At 43.6% G+C, this 21,297-nt stretch overlaps 1 protein-coding gene across 1 annotated transcript; it reads left to right on the top strand.

Annotated features, from left to right (window-relative positions):
* Positions 1-4,945: 4,945 nt before the first annotated feature.
* On the top strand, positions 4,946-20,314 carry LOC140453325 (beta-1,3-galactosyl-O-glycosyl-glycoprotein beta-1,6-N-acetylglucosaminyltransferase 4-like). Its single transcript, XM_072547876.1, has 2 exons — positions 4,946-5,235; positions 13,869-20,314. Exon 2 carries the CDS (start codon positions 13,870-13,872, stop codon positions 15,232-15,234), a length of 1,365 nt encoding a protein of 454 aa, XP_072403977.1. The 5' UTR covers positions 4,946-5,235; position 13,869; the 3' UTR covers positions 15,235-20,314.
* The last annotated feature ends 983 nt before the right edge of the window (positions 20,315-21,297 follow it).

Below are 21,297 nucleotides of genomic sequence, written 5' to 3' on the forward strand. Positions count from 1 at the left end.
CCCCCAAGTCCCTCCTCCCTACCTTTTATCTTAGCCTGCTGGACACACTTTCCTTATTCCTGAAGAAGGGCTGATGCCCAAAACGTCGATTCTCCTGTTCCTTGGATGCTGCCTGACCTGCTGCGCTTTTCCAGCAACACATTTTCAGCTCTGATCTCCAGCATCTGCAGTCCTCACTTTCTCCTCGAAAATCTTTTCTGCACCCTTTCAACCTTAATAACATCCTACCTTTAGCAAGATGGTAGCAGACATAGATGATGGTATAATTAGGAAGGGGCATGTCAACATCTAGAAAGGGCAGATGCGTGGTATCTTGAGCTGACCTGATAGTTTGAAATTGGTTGTCAATATAATTTCAATGATGTTGAATTTGAAATACAAGCAGTTCAGTCATGATCGTATTGAATAGTGGAGCAGGTTAGAGGGGCTGACGACCTGTTCCTGCTCCTATTTCGTACGTCTGTCTGTATGTTCACAGATTGTTGATAGAAAGCATTGAAATGATTCAGACATCTGATGACAGCTTGGCGCTGCTCAAATGGCCATGAAATACCTGATAAAAACCAAAAGAACTGCGGCTGCTGTAAATCAGAAACAAAAATAGAAATTGCTGGAAAAGCTCAGCAGGTCTGGCTGCATCTGTGGAGAGAATTCAATGTTAACATTTGGGATAAGTGACCATTCGTCAGAACTGATGAGAGCTGGGAAAATAACAGTTTATATGCAGAAAATAGGGTGGGGGAGGGGATAAGGAGTAACAATAGGTGGGGATAGAGCTCAAAGAGAGAGTATAGTTAGACAGATAAAGAGGTAGATATGATCTGGCAAGGAGGGTGAATAGCTATTAATGGGGACTGTTAGTGGCTAGCAATGGCCTGTGTATAATAGCAGGCCAGGGAGGTATGTTGAAGTGACAGACAACTGGAAGCTCAGAGTCTTTTTGCAGACAGAACGTAGGGGTGTTCTGCAAAGCCATCACCCAGGCTGCGCTTTGTTTCCCCAATGTACAGACGATCACATTATGAGCAGCGAATGCAGTAGACTAGACTGAGTGAAGGAAAAAGTGAGGACTGTAGATGCTGGAAACCAGAGTCTAGACTAGAGTGGTGCTGGAAAAGCACAGCAGGTCAGGCAGCATCCGAGTAGCAGAAAATCAACGTTTTGGGCAAACACCCTTCATCAGGAATGGAGGGTGGAGAGATAAAGGGGGTAGGGTGGTGGGGCTGGGGAGAAGGTAGAAAAGAGTACAATAGGTGAATGGGGGTGGGGATGGAGGTGATAGGTCAGAGAGGAGAGTGGGGGAAGGTAGCAAGGAGTACAATGGGTAATGGAGGTGGGAATGGAGATGATAGGTCAGAGAGGAGAGTGATGCAGATCGGTGGGAAGGAAGATTGGCAGGTAGGACAGGTCATGAGGATGATGCTGAGCTGTAAGTTTGGAACTGGGGTAAGGTGGGGGGAGGGGAAATGAGGAAACTGGTAAAGTCCACATTGATGCCCTGGGATTGAAGTGTTCCGAGGCGGAAGGTGAAGTGTTCTTCCTCCAGTCATCAGGTGGTGAGGGAGTGGTGATGGAGGAGGCCCAGGATCTGCATGTCTTCGGCAGGGTGGGAGGGGAAGTTGAAATGTTGGACCACGGGGCGGTGTGGTTGATTGGTGCGGGTGTCCTGGAGATGTTCCCTAAAGCGCTCTGTGAGGAGGCATCCAGTCTCCCCAGTGTAGAGGAGACCACATCGGGTGCAACAGATACAATAAATTATATTGGTGGAAGTGCAGGTGAAACTTTGATGGATGTAGAAGGCAATTTTAGGTCCTTGGATGGAGGTTAGGGGGAGATGTGGGTGCAGGTTTTGCAATTCCTGCGGTGGCAGGGGAGGGTGCCAGGACGGGAGGGTGGGCTTTTGGGGAAGCGTGGACCTGACCAGGCAAACATGGAGGGAACGGTCTTTGCGGAAAGTGGAAAGGGGTAGGGAGGGAAATATATCTCTGGTGGTGGGTCTGTTTGGAGATGGCGGAAATGTTGGCGGATGATGCAGTTTATGCGAAGGTTGGTAGGGTGAAAGGTGAGGACCAGGGGGGTTCTGTCCTTGTTGTGGTTGGAGGGGTGGGTCTGAGGGTGGAGGTGCAGGATGTGGATGATATGTGTTGGAAGGCATCTTCAACCACGTGGGAAGGGAAATTGTGGTCTTTAAAGAAGGGTCCATCTGGTGTGCTCTGTGGTGGAACTGGTCCTCTTGGGAGCAGATATGGTGGAGGCGGAGGAATTGGGAATACGGGATGGCACTTTTGCAGGAGGTAGGGTGGGAAGAGGTGTAATCCAGGTAGCAGTGGGAATCGGTGGGTTTGTAAAAAATGTCAGTGTCAGGTCGGTCGTCATTAATGGAGATGGAGAGGTCCAGGAAGGGGAAGGAGGTGTCAGAGATGGTCCACCTTCTCCCTAGTCCCACCGCCCCATTTATTTCTCCACCCTGGATGCTCCATGCCTCCATTCCTGATGAAGGGCTTTTGCCCGAAATGTCGATTTTCCTGCTCCTCGGATGCTGCCTGACTTGCTGTGCTTTTCCAGCACCACTCCAATCTAGATTGAGTGAAGTGCAGATAAAGTGCTGCTTCACCTGGAAGGTGTGTTTGGGCCCTTGGATACTGAGGAGGGAGGAAGTAAGTGGACCGATGTTATACTTTCTGTGGATGCAAGGGAAGCTACCATGAGGCTGTGGGAGGATGCTGGGAGTGAGGGATGAGCGGATCCAGGGTCTCCCAAAGGGAATGGTCTCTGCAGAAAGCTGACAAAGGAGAGCAGAATTGGTGCCGAATGATCCTCTGGATATGGCAGTTAAGAACAAGGGGGAACCTGCTGCTGTTGTGGAAGGGAAGTGAAGGGGTAAGAGCCAAACCATGAGAAGCAGGTCTGAAATGGCTGAGGGCTCTGTCATCCACGGTGCTGGAGAATCCTTAGTTGAGGAAGAAGGTGGCCATTTCGGAGGCTCTCTTGTTGAATTCAGCATCATCGGAATAGAGGTGACAGAGGTGAAGGAACTGGCAGAATGGAATAGAGTCTTCACAGGAAGCAGAGTGTGAGGATGTATAGTCCAGGTAACTGCGGGAGTTGGTGGATTTGTGGGGAATTTATGAAAGACCTGTGGCTAATCCTCAGCACAGTGAATGTTGAGTGCACCTTTCCTTTGCAGAAGAATGCAAAACCTGGGCCATTATTGAAAACAACTGATTCATTCTTCAATGGACAGAACTGTAACTTCAATCTAGAAGTTGAGAAGCAGCTACAACTAAAGATGAATATCCTTTTCTCTCTGGTTCCAACCTTGGCTGATGAGATGAATATTATTTCTTTCTGCTGGCATCAATATCCTAGAATTTGAATCAGCCTGAATGATCACCCCATTATTCTCAGTGGATGTATGCCCACAGGCTTAAATTGCTGCTAATTTGGCACTCAACTGGGAATCTCACAGAAAGGCCACATGACTGACTGTTCTGGGACTCTTAACTGAGAGATTTGTGCTGTCGAAGATGTTTTTTTCTGAGGTTCAGGTTAAGCTGTGCTGCTGGAGTTGAATAAAACGAGCTCTGCATTATAACTAGCCGCCTTGCACCTTATCTGAGAGTGACGGTGGCGTTATGTTTTGGCTATTTCCCTGCACTGATATCCATAAGGTGGATCACACCCCTTCCTCAAATATTGCGACAATATCAGCAAAATGTAGATTTGAAATGAATATTCACAGTAGATTGGAGTTCTGACATGCTGATATGGAAAGCCAAAGACTACTTAAACAAGAAACTTCAATCTATTCTTTTGGCGCAAATGTCTAACATGACTTTGACCCTGCAGCGGAAACAATGTTCCCCCCATAGTTTAGTCCAATTTAACCAATTCCAGAGAGCCTCTGATTCCAGCCTATTGCCATCAATTAGAATTAGGCTTCGATACTGATCCAAGGAACGTAGAACTTACCTGCCTCAACATCATGATTCCAGAAGAAACAAAATACTGCTAGAAGACTGAAATACAAACGGAAAGTCCTGGAGAAACTCGGCAGGTATGGCAGCATTTGTGCAGAGAGAAACAGAGTTAACATTTCGAGTTAAGTGTGGGTTTTGTTTTCGCCAAGTGTTCAGCTTATCTCTTCCTCAGGATGAAAGTTTGAACAACAAGTTGGACTGAGGAAATTCCTGCAGCTCCTTCAGAAAACCCACCCGAGTGTGTCTCATTGAGAGCGATTTTCTAAAATGCGTTGAGCTTTGACAAAGGGTCCGTTAGACTCGAAACGTCAGCTCTCTTCTCTCCTTACAGATGCTGCCAGACCTGCTGAGATTTTCCAGTATTTTCTCTTTTGATTTCAGATTCCAGCATCTGCAGTAATTTCCGTTAATTCTAAAATGCGTTTGTTCGTGCCCCGTTTCCTAATGCTTTTCAAAACAGCTTGCCGATAGCGCCTTCTTGTTTAGTAAAACTTTTTTAAAAGCTTTACACTGGAGCGATCATGACACCGAGTTAAGTAAATGACAAGTGAGCAAAAGTCATTACTTCCAACGTTGTGTCTATATCCTTTACAGTGTTAAAAATCACCCAACATTAGGTTATGGTGCAAATGGGTGTATTTGGAAGGATTGTACCAGCTTTCAGAGCAACTTTGTCCAGTCCAACACCGGCACCTCCACATCCTGTACAGTGAGCACAGGGAACGTGAACACTCACCACTTTGTAACTAGGAGTTAAATAAGGCAGGCCTCCCCCTGAAGACAGGGAATGAGGGGGGGGGGGGGGGGGATTGCAGATAGGGGGAAATCAGTGTTTTCTGAGTGCCCTCAGTCACTCTGAGGTGATAATGTTCCTGCCGGTTTGGGAGATGACTGGTGGGTGTGTCTCTGTTGTGATCAAATCTATGGCGTGCTGTACAGTGCTCCACAAGACCCAGTGGATTGGACAGGACGCGGGGAAACAGCGGAGAGCTGCAGTACGAGTCGATGCTCCGAAGCGAATGACAGCAGCCTGGCTGACTGACGGAGAGCTTTCGCGCCGCTCCCCGCCAGTCCCGGCGCCGGGAAGCCGACAGCGGCAGCTCAATGAAGGAGCTGGCGGCGTACGGAGCTGCTGAAGAGTTCCCTCGGAACATTCCCAAAGAGTCCAGCGCCACTATACTTTCGCAAGTGACTCTGCTTGGATGTGGGGGTGTGTGTGAGAGAGATAGTAACACAGGCTGGCAGACCGACAGAGGTAAGCTGGAGGGGGCAGGTCATTGGCTCCTATAGATGACAGGAGTCGCACTGACAGCTCGTGGGGGGGTGGGCCATGGTGGAGACTGGGATCTTTCTTGGTCTTGGAAGTCAGAGCCATTCCAGAATAAGGGAGGCGAGCCATTCTCTCACATGTGGACTCCCACCTTGTGCACTTGGGTCTAGCCCCGCGTGTGGAATTGCACGGTGGAGTTAGTTAGTTTTTTTCGATTTGGCCTTTTCCCCAGCTGGAGTTCATATCCGCCCTGTTGGTGGGTGGGACGTGTCAGTGGTAACTGGTTCAAGTTGCACCAACTGTGTGACCCGTTGGCTTGGCGTGGGCTCCTTCCAGCACAGAGAGTAGGAACACGTTACTGCAGATGCTGCAATCTGTACTGACAAGAGAAAAATACTGGAGATCACAGCGAGCCGTCCAACCCCCCCCCCCCCCCCTTCACCTCCTCCCTCACCCCTTCACCTCCTCCCTCACTCCACAAAATGCTCATTTGAGTCCATTTCTACTTTTTCTTGGAATTTCAAAGCGAGTTCCTCGGTTTTGTTGGGAAATGGGAGTTCAGTCACCGGCCGAGAGGAATCTGAAAGGGTTCTCCCCGTGAAGGCTTGAGCGTTTTAGGTTTCATTTTTATTTCAAGACACCTACTTCCGCAATCTCGCCTCGGCTTGAAGTTTCGCCACAGTAACACATGGCACAGAAGTGAGCCCTGCTTCCCATCAGCTTCCTCACTACTCGTGACACAACCTTTTACGGAAAGAGTCGGTTTAACAAGCCCTTGAGGAACTCAGCAGATGAAGTAAACTGCTGGGAACTGTCTCTCTTTAGTTTGTTCGAAATCTCTTCAAAAAAGAACACTTTATCTCGATTTGTAATTTTGATACATGAAAAGTAGTTAAATATATTTTTATAAACGACACACGAGCTGAATTATAGAGGTGATGGGAGTATGTGACACGCCCTCCTGACATCAGTGGGGTTTGGTTTGGGAACACTGTCCAATGGCTGAATACATGCAGTTATAAAACATATGGGACGGTGGCTGTGGTCAATGGAGGTCAGTCAGCTCATCTCCAGGACATCTCTGCAGGGGTTTCTCAGGGCAGAAACCTAAGTCCAATCACCTTAACATGCTTCATCCATGGTTTACCCTCTATCATGTGGTCAGAATTGGGATGTTTGCTGATGATTGCCACGTTTAGCACCATTTGCAATGTCTCAGATATTGAAGCTATTTATGTCCGTATGTAGCAAGATCTGGACACATCCAGATTTGAGTTGTTGTTGGGAAATAGCATATATGCTCCCGAAGTGATCATCCCCACCATCACATCGTTCGTAAGAACTGAGGCCAACAATATCCCAACTTAATTCAAAGGTGTTACCATCACTGAATGTCTCCACTAGCCACATCTTGTTGGTGATGGGAGATGGTGACGTAGTGTTGTCCCTGGATTAGTGATCAAGTGGTGCAGGCTAATGGTCTGAGGAAGTGCATTCAAATCCCATAGTAGCCTGGAAATAGGGATTTCACTGGCTACAGGGCTTCTTGAAGGGTAATAAGACAGAGGTTGTTGTACACATTTGGTGTGAATGATATAGGTAGAACGAGGGATAAGGCTTTACATCAAGAGTTCGGGGAGCCAGGCAATAGATTAAGAAGCAAGTCCTTGAAGGTTGTAATCTCAGGATTACTCCCAATGCTACAGGCTAGTGATTACAGAAATAGGAAAACAGGGCAGCTAAACACAGCTCAAGAGTTGGTGCAGGAAGGAGTGTTTTAGATTCCGGGATCACTGGGACAGTTTCTGGGGAGGATGAAAGTGGGATGGTCTGAACCAGAATGGGACTAACAGCCTTGCAGGTGGGTTTGCTTGTGCTGTTCAGCAGGGCCAGGGGTCACAGTGGGTTAGTTCAATAGCAACTTAGCACAACTTAGCTGAATTCTCACTACCTTGGTTCCTTTTCTATGTTGTGTCACAAGAGAGCGAGGCGAGGCTAGGTGGCCTGTACTTTAAAGGCAGGAGTATGATAAGTAAGACAGATGAGTTGAGGGTGTGGTTAGACTCATGGAACTGTGATGTTGTTGCCGTCACAGAGACATGATTGAGGAAGGGACAGAACTGGCCAATCCAGGCTCTGGGATCTTCAGGAAGGACAGGGGAGGGTATAAATGTGGAAGTGTTGTTATGTTATTAGGTAGAGAGTCAGTTACTGCAGAAATGAGGGATGACATCAAGGACAGATCGTCAATGAGGCTTTGTGGGTAGAACTTAGGAATAAAAAAGGGGGCAGTCACATTGTTAGGAGTGAATGATAGGCCCCCAAACAGTCAGTGAGAAATAGAGGAGCAGATATGTAGACAATTCAAAAGGCATGTAAAAGTAATAATAGGGTCATTATATTAGGGGCTTCCAATACCCCAATATCAATTGGGATAATTATAGTGTAATGGGTTTAAAAGGGGCAGATTTTTTGAAATGTATTCGTGAGAACTTTTTATGTTAATATGTCGGTGGTCGAACAAGGAACAGTGCAGTGCTGGACCTAATTCTGGAGAATGAAGGCAGACTGGTGTTTGAGGTGACAGTGGTGGAGCATCTTAGTGACAGTGACCACAACATCATATGTCATAATTTGTGAGAGGAAAGGAGAAAGATGGTCTGCAAAAAAGGGTTTTGGATTGAGATAAAACAGAATCAAGGCCACCAGCCGATTCCACCTCCTGGAAGCACTTGCCGAATGTGTGGTAGGGAATGGGGCTCATCAGCCCACCAGCACAGAACCCATGACCAATGTCCCAGAATTTCCTAGTTGGGCAATCATACTCATTAGCAAGCGATTGCTGACGAAGGCAAATTTTATAAAAATATAGCAGGATCTGGCCAAAATAAACTAGGAACAATGACTTGAGGATAAACCTACAGTGGGAGGTATTCAAAAAGGAATTGGGGAGAGTACTGGCCCAAAGTGCTCCCTTTAGGGTGAAATGAAAGAGTGACAAGCCCTGAATGTCTGGGACTTTTCACGACCGAATAAAAATGAAAAGAGAGACACATAACAGGTATAAAGGGAGGCCTGAGAGGAGTATAGGAAGTGCAGGGAGGAGCTCAAGAAAGTAATTAGGAGAGCAAAGAGAGGGGGAATGACAAAATGCTGGCTGTCAAGATTAGAGAGAATCCCAAGATATTCTATATCAGGGGAAGGGAATAACCCAGCAGAAGCGTAGGGCATATTAGGGCCTGGGGGAAATCTGTGTGCAAAGCCAGCAGACATTGACAGAGTGTATTGAGTAAATGAGCATTTAACATCTGTCTTTAATCAGGAAAAGGAGCACGCAAGCATAGAATTCAAGAAGATAGACTGTGAAGTTCTTGAGCAGATTGATTAAAAAAGAAACGAGAAGATATTGGAGATTTTGGCAAATTCAAAACTGGACAAATCCCCAGATTCGGATGAGATGTATCCCAGGCTGGTTTGGTAAATGAAGGAGGAAATTATAGGGGACCTGACCCAAATCTTCACATTGTCTGTGGCTACAGGGGAGGTGCCAGAAAACTGGAGGAAAGCAAATGTCGTTCCACTTTAAAAGCAGGATGATAGCAATAAACCAAGAGACAATGGACCAGTGAATCTAATATCAGTACAGGGTAATTATTGGAGAAAATAATGAAAGCGAAAATTAATCTCTAATTTGAGAGGCAAGGTTTGAACAAGGAGAGTAAACATGACTTTGTCAGAGGGAGGTAATATCTAACAAATCTGGTGGAATTATTCGGAGAGGTGGCCAGGTGTGAGGATGAGGGTACATAGAAGATGGAACACCATGTCTGTGCCCAATATGATGCCATTCTAAACTAATCCTGTTTCCCTGTCCATGGTCCATATCCCTCTATTTTTTGCTTGTTCATGTGTCCATCTAAATGCCTCTGAAGCATCACTATCTGCTTCTATCACCTCCCCAGCTGCATGTTAACATCCTCTGTGTAAAACGTAGTGCAGTTGATATCATTTAATATGGATTTCAGTAAGACATTTGGTCCCAATTGGGAGACTGATAAAGAAGGTCAAAGCATATGGGATTCAGGGTAACTTGGTAAGTTGGATCCAAAATTGGCCTTATGGCAGGAGACAGAGTGGAGTGATAGAATGCTGTTGGTAAGACTGGTGTCCAATGGTGTACCACAGGAATCACTGTTGGGTTCATTATCTTTCTTGATATTCATAAATGATATTGAGAAGAATGTGGGAGTGATGGTAAGTAACTTTGTGGATGACTCAAAGAGTAATTGGATAGTTGACAGTGAGAGGAAGGTGTTAGATTGCAGGAGGAGATAAATGGATTGGCCAGATGGTCAGATCAGTGGTAGATGGAATTTAATCCTTATAAATGTGATCTATTACACTTTGAAAGATGGAACGAGACAAGGGAGAACTCAATGAATGGTAGGATTGTAGTAAGCTCAGAGGAACAGAAGGATGTGGTTAGCACTACTGCCTCACAGCGCCAGGTACCCGGGTTCAATTCCCACCCCGGGCAACTGTGTGTGTGGAATTTGCATGTTTTCCTCGTGTCTGCATGGGTTTCCTCCGGGTGCTCTGTTTTCTTCCCACATTCCGTAGATGTGCAAGTTAGGTGAATTGGCCATGCTAAATTGCCCATAGTACGAGGTGCATTAGTCAGGGGTAAACGTAGAGGAATGGGACTGGGTGGGTTGCTCTTCGGAGGGTCGGTGTGGACTTGTTGGGCTGAAGGGCCTGTTTCCACACTGGAGGGAATCTAATCTAATCTAATCTTGGAGTTCTTGTCCACACATCCCTGAAGGTGGCAGGTCAGGTTAATAGGGTAGTTAGGAAGGCATACAGAGCACTTGCCTTTATCAGTAATAGCATACATTGTAAGAACAGGGATGTTATGTTGGAGCTGTACAGACTTTGTTTTAGCCACAGCTGGAGTACTCTGTGCAGTTCTAGTCATCACACTATAGGAAGGACAGGATTGCACTGGAGGGGGTGCAGAGGACATAAACCAATATGTTGTTTGGGATGGAGCATTTTAATTGAATAAGCTCAGGCTTTTCTTTGGAATAGTGGAGATTGAGGGGGGGTCCTGACTGAGGTATATAAAACTTTGAAGGGCATGACGAGGGTGAATAGAAAGCAATTGTTTCCTTTAGTTGGAGGATTAATAACAAGGGTGCATAATTTTAGAGTGAAAGGAATGAGTTTAGAGAGGATTTGAAGAAAACCTTTTTCATCCAAAGGTGGAATGCACTGCCTGGGTGGGTAGTTAAGGCAGATAACCTTACAACCTTACAAAAGTACTTGGATGATCATTTGAAATGTCACAACATCAGGGCTCACCGGCCTAATGTGGGACAGTGGGACTACTGTAGTAGGAGTTTATTTTTGGTTCCTGACCTGCAACAACAGCACTCAGCTCTTGTTCAGGCTGCCTGCCTGGTAAACAAAGAAGTTACCAAATAAGAGGTTGGCTCCAAAGAGAATGCACCATTAAGTGCAGGCTCAGTATCCCATTTCACACATACCTGCCTTCGATATAGGAAGAGATAACTGGAGTCACAGAGTCATAGAAATATACAACATGGAAACAGACCCTTCAGTCCAACTCGTCCATGCTGACCAGATATCCTAACCTAATCTGGTCCCATTTGCCAGCACTTGGCCCATATCCCTTTAAATCCTTCCTATCCATATACCCATCCAGATGCCTTTTAGATGTTGCAATTGTGCCAGCCTCCACCACTTCCTCTGGCAGCTCATTCCATACACATACCACCCTTTGCATGGAAACGTTGCCCCTTAGGTCCCTTTAAATCTTTCCCCTCTCACCCTAAACCTATGCCCTCTAGTTCTGGACTCCCAACGCAGGGAAGAGACTTTGTCTATTTATCCTATCCATGCCCCTCATGATTTTATAAACCTCTATAAGATAACCCCTCAGCCTCTGATGCTCCAGGGAAAACAGCCCCAGCCTACTCAGCCTCTCCTTATAGCTCATAACCTCCAACTCTGGCAATGTCCTTGTAATTCTTTTCTGAACCCTTTCAAGTTTAACAACATCCTTCCTATAGGAGGGTGACCAGAATTACACCCAATATTCCAAAAGTGTCCGAACTAATGCCCTGTACAGCTGCAACATGACCTCCCAACTCCTATAGATTTAAAGGAGCTCCAAGAAGACAGAGATTTGGATTTGTTCAAACAAAGATACAGAGATATGGCATTGAGGGTGAGTTGGAGGTTTGGATTAGGAATTGGCTCTCTGGAAGAAGACAGAGGGTAGTAGTTGATGGCAAAGGTTCATCTTGGAGTGCCGTCACTAGCGGTGTTCCGCAAGGATCTGTTTTGGGACCATTGCTGTTTGTCATTTTTATAAATGACCTGGAGGAAGGGTTAGAAGGTTGGGTGAGCAAGTTTGCGGATGATACGAAAGTCGGAGGAGTTGTAGACAGTGAGGAAGGATATGGCAGGTTACAGCGGGATATAGAGAAGCTGCAGAGCTGGGCAGAAAGGTGGCAAATGGAGTTCAATGTAGCTAAGTGTGAAGTGATTCATTTTGGTAAGAGTAATAAAAAGATGGATTACTGTGCTAATGGTAGACTACTTGGTAGTGTGGAAGAGCAGAGGGATCTTGGTGTCCATGTACACAGATCTCTGAAAGTTGCCACCCAGGTAAATAGTGCAGTGAAGAAGGCATATGGCGTACTGGCTTTTATTGGTAGAGGAATTGAGTTCCGGAGTCCTGAGGTCATGCTGCAGTTGTATAAGACTCTGGTGCGGCCGCATCTGGAATATTGTGTGCAGTTTTGGTCGCCATACTATAGGAAGGATGTGGAGGCACTGGAACGGGTGCAGAGGAAGTTTACCAGGATGTTGCCTGGTATGGTAGGAAAATCCTATGAGGAAAGGCTGAGGCACTTGGGGTTGTTTTCATTGGAGAAAAGAAGGTTTAGGGGTGATTTGATAGAGGTGTACAAGATGATTAGGGGGTTAGATAGGGTTGACAGTGAGAACCTTTTTCCACGTATGGAGTCAGCTATTACAAGGGGGCATAGCTTTAAATTAAGGGGGGGCTAGATATAGGACTGATGTTAGGGGTAGGTTCTTCACTCAGCGAGTCGTAAGTTCATGGAATGCCCTGCCAGTAGCAGTAGTGGACTCTCCCTCTTTATGGGTATTTAAGCGGGCATTGGATAGGTATATGGAGGATAGTGGGTTAGTGTAGGTTAGGTGGGCTTTGATCGGCGCAACATCGAGGGCTGAAGGGCCTGTACTGCGCTGTATTCTTCTATGTTCTATGTTCTAAAAATCTTTGAACGTGGCTGAAAAGTTTAACAAATAAATAATTACACTAAAAACAAATAATAAAAACACTTGGGATCCTGATCTTGATAGATGCAGTGAGCCAGATGTAATGTTACCCCCTGCAGATGAATTGAAGGTCCAGCAGGCAAGCACTCCCTACCTCCCTACCTGGTTGATAAAGCAGTGGTTGGGCAGCCTGACTGACAGTGGCTGATTAATGCTCATCTCATCACCACTTGGATTTAACTCCGGGAGGCCCATGCCAAGTGTCCAGGTTGTCCCCTCAGCAGTCTTCCTCTGGACCTTTCGATCAGGAGGTGGGGCTAGGGAATCCGGCATTTTGAATAAATCAGCCCTGAAAGTACAAAGTCAGGATGTTACTGCTAAACCTACGTAAAGCACTAGTTCATCCCCAAATGGAGTATTAAGTGTAATTCCGGGCACCGTACTTTAGGGAAAGCTTTGTCAAGGATACGAAAGAGTTTTGCTCATTCCAGAAATTCACTAGCCCTGGTTACAGTTCCACAGAAGATACAGAAGCTTGATCACATGCACCAGCAGTTTCAAGAACAACTTTTTCTCTGCTGTTATTAGACCGATGAGTGGACTCTCCCAACTTCAAATAATGCTGATCTTGTTAATGTTGATCCTGCCTAGCGCACATCCTGTACAGTATAACTTGTATACCTTACTCTGTCCAAGTTTTTTTTCCACCCTATGATCTGTATGTCCTTGCTTATTATGATCTGTCTGTACTGCTGACAAACAAAGCTTTTCACTGTACTTAAGTACATGTGACAAAAAAAATCAATATATCAATGTATTAACTGGAGAAGCTGAGGTTATTCTCCTTAGAACTAGCAAATAGGATATTTAATCGACGTGTTTAAGATCATAAAGGCTTTAGATACAATGAATAAAGTGAAATTATTGTCAAGGGCTGAAAGCACACATTTAAGATGATTTGAAAAGAAGAACTAGAGGTGACTAGAGCAAAAACCTTTGTACTCAACAAAGGTCTCAGATATTGACTGCACTGTCTGATGGGGAAATGAATGTCAATTTAATTGTGACCTTTAAATCAAAATTGAAAAATTACTTGAAGGTCAAACATTTTCAAGAATAAGGAGAAAGAATGGTGAGACTAACTGAAGGATTCAAGAAAATGTTGGGCCACGTGGATCTGAATGGCTCGATGATTGTATTTAAACTTAAAGCATGAAAGTCTTGTATTCTAAATGATGCCCAAATTTGATTGTACTGATAGCCAATGGTGTTTTTACATTTTGCAGAATGCTTTGCAAGTGTTCAACTGTGAAATTTAAGCTGAAGAAGATAACTTTACTGCTTTTGTCCTTTGCACTGCCCTGCCTATTAAAACTTCTCTACAATCATGGAATGGTCGTAGGTTCACAGAAAACATGGTTGGTCGAACCTTTCTGGAGCACCTCTCAGTATGTGCACAATAGAAAGAACAGCAAGTACTTGCAACTAAACCTTCAAATTAATTGCACTGCCATCTATGAATGTAGCCCAGTGGAAGTGGGTAAAACGTTAGAAATACGTAAGGGTAATATTATTGATCTGGAAGACGAAGATGTTGAGTTGATGACATCTGACTGTGATCAATATCTTTTGCTAAGAGGATATCAAAACAATCTCATCTCGGAAGTGGAAAAGGAGTACCCTTTGGCATTTTCTATAGTGGTTCATAAAGATGCTGTTATGGTGGAAAGGAGCTTAAAAATGATTTACATGCCTCAGAATATATACTGCATTCATTATGACCAGAAATCCTCAAACTCATTCAAATCCGCCATGGATAACTTAGCCAAGTGCTTTCCGAATGTGTTCATTGCATCAAAGTTGGAGTTGGTACATTATGCTCACATTTCCAGACTACAAGCAGATCTTAATTGTTTGTCTGATCTTCTTGAGTTGTCTGTCCAATGGAAGTATGTGATCAACTTGTGTGGCCAAGATTTACCATTGAGGTCCAATTTTGAACTGGTGTCTGACTTGAAGAAACTGAATGGAGCTAACATGTTGGAATCTATGAAACCCAGCGATACTAAAAAAGAGCGATTCTTGTATCATTACAAGCTTTCAGATAATTCAAACGAAGATGGACAGGTACTCATCAAAACTGATGTTGAGAAGGAGCCCGCCCCCCATAATATTGAAGTATTTACTGGCAGTGCCTATTTTGTTTTGAGTTATGATTTTGCCAAATACATCACTTCCAGTGTGGTGGCCAAAGATTTTCTTGCCTGGTCCGCAGATACATACTCACCAGATGAGCACTTCTGGGCAAGCATGGTCCGGGTTCCTGGGGTGCCAGGTGAGATCTCCCGCTCGGAGGCTGAAGTGACTGATCTGCAGAGTAAGGTTAGGCTGGTGAAATGGAGCTACCTGGAGGAGGCGCTATACCCACCCTGCACAGGCACTCACCGCCGCAGTGTCTGCATCTACGGCTCTGCTGAGCTCAGGTGGCTCCTTGACTATGGCCATTGGTTTGCTAATAAATTTGACTCCAAAGTGGACCCTGTATTAATTAAATGTTTGGAACTGAAGATTAGAGAACGCCAGTACTTTTGGATAGATTTGAATCCTCAAAAGTTCTCTATTTATAATCATAGTGAAAACTTTTGGGGCTGAAGTAATGTAACATTTTGTGTCAGAGGTGTCCACCAGCTTAAGCTTGAAAGGCAAATACAAAATCAAGTGATGTTCTTTCCAACTTTGTGGAAAGCTGAATCAGTGAATTTACAAAGAGCAATATGAAAATCATATGGGCTACTGGTATTAACATGGGGCTGTTATGAGTTTAATGATGACCATGAAACCATTGTAGATTGTCTGGAAAAAAAACCCATCTGCTTCATTAATAGCCTTGAAGGAAGGAAACTGCCATTCTTATCTGATCTGTTCTATATGTGACTCCAGACCCATAGCAATGTGGTTGACTCTTAACTGCACTCTAGGCAATTAGAGATGGCTAATGAATGCCTGTCTAGTCAATGCCATCCATATCCTGTTAATAAATAAATAAAAACATGCTTGCTAGGTATCAGTTGATACAATTATTGGTAATGGACAGAAGGTGCCAATTATTGAAGTGTTTGACATTCCCTTTATCCAGTATGTGAACCTGATACTATCATAGCTCATTGTTCATATGTAGGATGGAGAGTGTACTACACAGTCAGTGATAAGAGTAAGGCTGATAACTACAATGGAAATTTCATGTTTTGTATTTTCTATATTCAGTGTATGATTCTCTGTTGTCCTTGATCCTGGAAATGTAATAATGTCATGCTATAACTGGTATCTCTTAAAGCTGCAAATGATTTAACATGATGCAAGTTAAAGATTGAAGGGTGGAATATCAGATTATTAATAAGGTACACACCAGAAAGTGGAAACTAAATATGTCATTTTCAGGACACTTGGCTATGCTTTAATGAAAAGAGGTTGTTTCCTGAGGAACTTGATGTAATAATGTAATCCATTTTCTCATTCAAATGTTTCCTACTGAATGTTTTTCAATAATTTATGGCTTTGGTAATGTGATCTGCTTTGACAATATCGGGTTTGCAGGCTTCGGTAAGCAACTTCCATCAATGTCAAGCCACCGCAGTGTGTCCTGACTTTAGCCTATATGACAATATCTCTCAGCTGCAAGCAGACCTCCAGTAAGTTGTGCCAATTTGCTTTATAAGCAGAATTGAAATTCCCAGAGCCATCAATGTGTAGCATTTACTTGCATTGATTTTGTTAAAAATATCGGTATTGGCATGGGTAAAGAGGGAATAATTTTATCTGAAGGTTCAGTACATGGTGTAAATATTGCAGTGCAACCAAAAAATTGATTTATCTGATGTGATTTTATCATCATGCCCATGTGAAACCTGTAGTGGATTCTTGGTGAATTTGTAATGGGTTGAACATTGGCTTGTTTTTTATTGGATTTTTCAACCCTGAGCCCTGGAATCTGCCTGATCTAATGAGATGGAATAGCAAACTAAACACTGGAGGAATAGGCGAAAGTGAGGACTGCAGATGCTGGAAATCAGAGTTTAGATCAGTGTGATGCTGGAAAAGCACAGCAGGTCAGGCAGCATCCGAGGAGCAGGAAAATCGACGTTTCAGGCAAAAGCCCTTCATCAGGAATAGAGGCAGGAAACCTCCAGGGTGGAGAGATAAATGGGAGGGGAGGAGATGACCTGGAGGTTGCAGTGAAAGAGAGACTCACTGAGACTCTTGTGGAGAGAGGAGGAGAACTTCTTCAAGGTAGGCATCCTTGCAAGAGGATTCGCAGTAAGGTTAATATCAACTAGGCAAAAGTGAGGCCTGCAAATGATGGAAACCAGAGTTTAGATCAGTGTGATGTTGGAAAAGCACAGCAGGTCTGGCAGCATCCGAGGAGCAGGAAAATCGATGTTTCGGGCAAAAGCCCTTCATCAGGAATAGAGGCAGGAAGCCTCCAGGGTGGAGAGATAAATGGGAGGGCTGACTGAATACATTTTCCTCTGGTTTGCTACTCATGGGTATCAGAATGGAAAAATGTTCCATAAACAGATCAATTAGAGATCGGGTCTAAGGCATATGGAACCAGTTGCAGATCTTGGAATGCTAGCATGGAGTGCCTAATATGAGAAAGTAGTCAATTTCTCCGCATCCTGATAAGCACAATATTCACAAACCACCAAACCCCACCAAGCACTGCTCCTAATAATATTGAAATGGTGTGGTATGATGGATGTACTATCTGCTGAGGAAAGGCCAAGGAGGTTGGGCCTGTACTCATTGGAGTTTAGAAGTATAAGAGGAGTCTGTCTTAAAACATCCAAGACTCTTAGGGGTCATAACAGTGTAGATACAGAAATGTTGTGGGAGAGTCATGAGCCATGGGTTTAATCCCACAATAAGAGAACATCCATTTAAGACAAAAATAAAGAAGAATTTCTTCTGTCAGAGTGTAGTGATTGTTTGGGATTCTTTCCTGCAAAGGGCTGAAAGGTTGGGACATTTAATATATTCAAAGCTGAGACAGACAGATTTTTAATCAGGAAAGGAATCAAAGGTAATGATGGGATAAAGTGGATTTGAGGATTAACTGATCAGACATGTTCCCATTGGATGGTAGAGCAGACTTGAAGGGCTGAATTAGTCCACTAGCTGCAACATTGTATGAACTTATTATGTCTTTTTCTGGCCTTGAAGTTATTTGTTGTTGCTTCCAAGTCTTGCATAAAACATAATTATGGGAAGAGGTCCATAGAAAGGTAATTTAAGAGGGGAAAGCAAAAAGGTTAAATCATGTTGTGGCTGTATAGGACATTGGTTAGGTTGGAATATTGCGTGCAATTCTGGTCTCCTTCCTTTTGGAAAGACGTTGTGAAACTCGAAATGGTTCAGAAAAGATTTACAAGAATGTTGCCAGGGTTGGAGGATTTGAGCTACAGGGAGAGGCTGAACAGACTGGGGCTGTTTTCCCTGGATCGTCGGAGGCTGAGGGGTGACTTTATAGTGGTTTACAAAATTGAGGGGCATGGATAGGATAAATAGGCAAAATCTTTTCCCTGGGGTGGGCGAGTCCAGAACTAGAGGGCATAGGTTTAGGGTGAGAGGGGAAAGATATAAAAGAGACCTAAGGGGCAACTTTTTCACGCAGAGGGTGATACGTGTATGGAATGAGCTGCCAGAGGATGTGGTGGAGGCCGGTACAATTACAGCATTTAAGAGGCATTTGGATGGGTATATGAATAGGAAGGGTTTGAAGGGATATGGGCCGGGTGCTGGCAGGTGGGACTAGATTGGGGTGGGATATCTAGTCGGCATGGACAGGTTGGACTGAAGGGTCTGTTTCCATGCTGTACATCTCTAGGACTCTAAATGCTCGGCATAACATTGTAGGCTGAAGGACCTGTACTGTGCTGTACTGTTCTAAGTGTTATGGGGATAGCGAGGAAAGTGGATATATTTTTAATCAGCCATGATCTCATTGGGATCAGACTCAGTGGGCTGAATGGTCTACTTCTGCACCTTTATCATATGGTCTTCTGGTAACTCAATATCAAGGAGGTGGTATAGCATGTAATTGATTCAATTCCACCCCAAACAAATTTCTACCCTTTGGACATTGTCCGAATGTCCACTTCTCACTTGTCATGTTAACTGTGTATTATAACAAGCTCTTTCACCAATCCTGATTTTAACCTTGCTGATGCATATAATCTTACCAGCTATCTCTCCTCACTTGGCTCACCTGTCTTTGTCCCAGTAGCTGAGGCAGAATGAATTTGAGGCTGTCTTTATTTGTGTGGCTCATTACCTTATTTTGCCATTCATTTGCCCACCAAAATGAGCATTGTTTTGAGAGTTGTACTGTATTCCTCATGGGACCCTGATCTGAAGAATTCTAAACCAGATGGAATTAAGATAGCAACATCAAATAAGAGTGCATGTTTACCTCGTTCCTGCTTTGCATCCAGTTTTTAATCCCAATTACAAACCGAATTCTGCTGATGTGGAAACCTCTGAAATTTGAAAGCCAATCATTAATTATTGAATCTTTGCAGAAAATAATCAGAACATTGCATTTCAGCAGATCTGCTAAATGCTTGTGACATGGGAGATAGCAAGGTCCACATTTCTGATAGACCTGACTAAAAGCAAATTTGTGACATCTATCACACACAAGGACTCTAAATGTATGCATTCATGTCTTTTCACAACATTTGGAGCATTACCCTGGCTTATGTACAAAAATACCATTGTCCTTCAGTTGCAAACCTCGGTACCAACCATGGGACAAAGACAAGTAATGACCACCAAAAGGCTGCATCGAAGCATTGGAAATGCATCTCATGACTCTTGCAATATTCTGAATTCCTAACCTATTTGATGCTACTTTTTCAAACAGGATAAAGTAATAGGAATTGGTTTCAGAAAAGCGGGAGTGAAAATAGCGTTTGCCAGTAACACAATATGGTAATTTTACAAGTATCAACGGTTTTGTACATTTAAAATTTGCAAGTATGAATTATTTAATTTATAATGACTCAGGTAGAAGAGACATTTGGGAAATTTAAGAATAATGAACACAAACCACAGCTGTACTGTGGAGCCCAGAATCCCAGACATCAAGCTTGGGTTTTCCTGAGGGCCATCTAATCTGAATACAAAACAGCTACAATATACCTCGAGGTAAAAATACTCTAAATTTTAAGTTATTGCTCTGTCCAATAAATGTTATTTCATATTAAAGTGTGACAAAATCATTGTAACAATATCAATATCTTAAGTTCCTTTGAAAGTTTCTGTCTCTGTTGATGATTTGTATTTAATTTACTGGAGAATATATTCATGATAGTTGCACTAACTTAAAAACAATATCTTACTTGGTTGCAACAAAGATGGAGTCCTACTAAGCTCTTATGAATTGTGTGTAATACTAAGAATTTCCTTTGGTAGTGAGTAAAATGATTTTTGATATTGAAGTGAATGATTTATTCTTTATATAAAATGCAAATGATAGAATATGATTATAAGTAAGGATATATTTAGCTGTAAAATAAAAACACATTGTGAGATTGATGGAGAAGAGCACAAGTCATTGTTAATAAATTCACTGATCGCCAGACTTAATTAAGACCGAAAATCTTTGATTGTCTCTGTGTATCCCCACCTATCAAGAACTACCAGATGGGCAGGAGAATAGACTTGGTCCTGGATACGGTAGGTTCTGGCTTTCATCTGCCAAGAACAAAGTCAACATTGTACAGTGGGGTGTGCCTGGAGGTGGATGGTGGGATGGGTTGGTACACCCTAACATAGAATATTGGTTTCCTTTTAGGTAGAAGGGGAGGAATCAATATGGGGAGAAAGGGAGGACTGCAGATGCTGGAGATCAGAGCAGAAAATGTGTCGCTGGAAAAGCGCAGCAGGTCAGGCAGCATCCAAGGAGCAGGAGAATCGACGTTTCAGGCATGAGCCCTTCTTCAGGATTCCTGAAGAAGGGCTCATGCCTGAAACGTCGATTCTCCTGCTCCTTGGATGCTGCCTGACCTGCTGCACTTTTCCAGCAACACATTTTCAGAGGAATCAATATGTTCAACAACAGCCGATGTGGGCCAAAAAAAATGGGCATATGTTCACTCTGAAAAAAATCAATTTTCTTTTGTTTCAATAGTCCTTTTAGAAGAGAGACTGAATTGGGAAAGAACAGTCATCAGTCACTCAGAAATGCACTTTCTGCTTCAGATTCATTAAGATATGCTTATTTATCTGGCAATCAGCTAATTGTCACAATCATGCACAATACTTTGGTCTGTTCATCAAAGTATTTCTCAGGCATTAGGCTGATTGCTAGATTATGCCAGAACAAAAATAAAAACTGACAAAGTAGCAAAGATGCAGAGGGTCAATGATTGATTAATATTTTATGTGAAATGATTGGCCTATATTATTCAGGTCAGATGAACAGCCCCACTTTGTGACTCACCAAAACAAGGCAGAAGGAGAAAAATTGGTTGAGTTTGAGCAAGTTTTTACACAATGCAGACAGAAGCAAATGAGGAGATCAGTTGTATGGCAATTGTTTTTAAAATGCTGTAAGTATCTATATGCCTCAATATTTAGAGGTAAATCTATCTGGGTATGTAAAGAGACAATCGGAAAGACAATGGGTGAAATAAATGGCTCCAAAATGGAAAG

Source organism: Chiloscyllium punctatum, chromosome 2 (assembly GCF_047496795.1).
Source record: "Chiloscyllium punctatum isolate Juve2018m chromosome 2, sChiPun1.3, whole genome shotgun sequence".
Lineage (NCBI taxonomy): Eukaryota > Metazoa > Chordata > Chondrichthyes > Orectolobiformes > Hemiscylliidae > Chiloscyllium > Chiloscyllium punctatum.

What these genes read in the sequence shown, in the direction of transcription:
- LOC140453325 (XM_072547876.1), top strand. Translation starts at nt 13,870, where the DNA reads ATGCTTTGCAAGTGTTCAACTGTGAAATTTAAGCTGAAGAAGATAACT.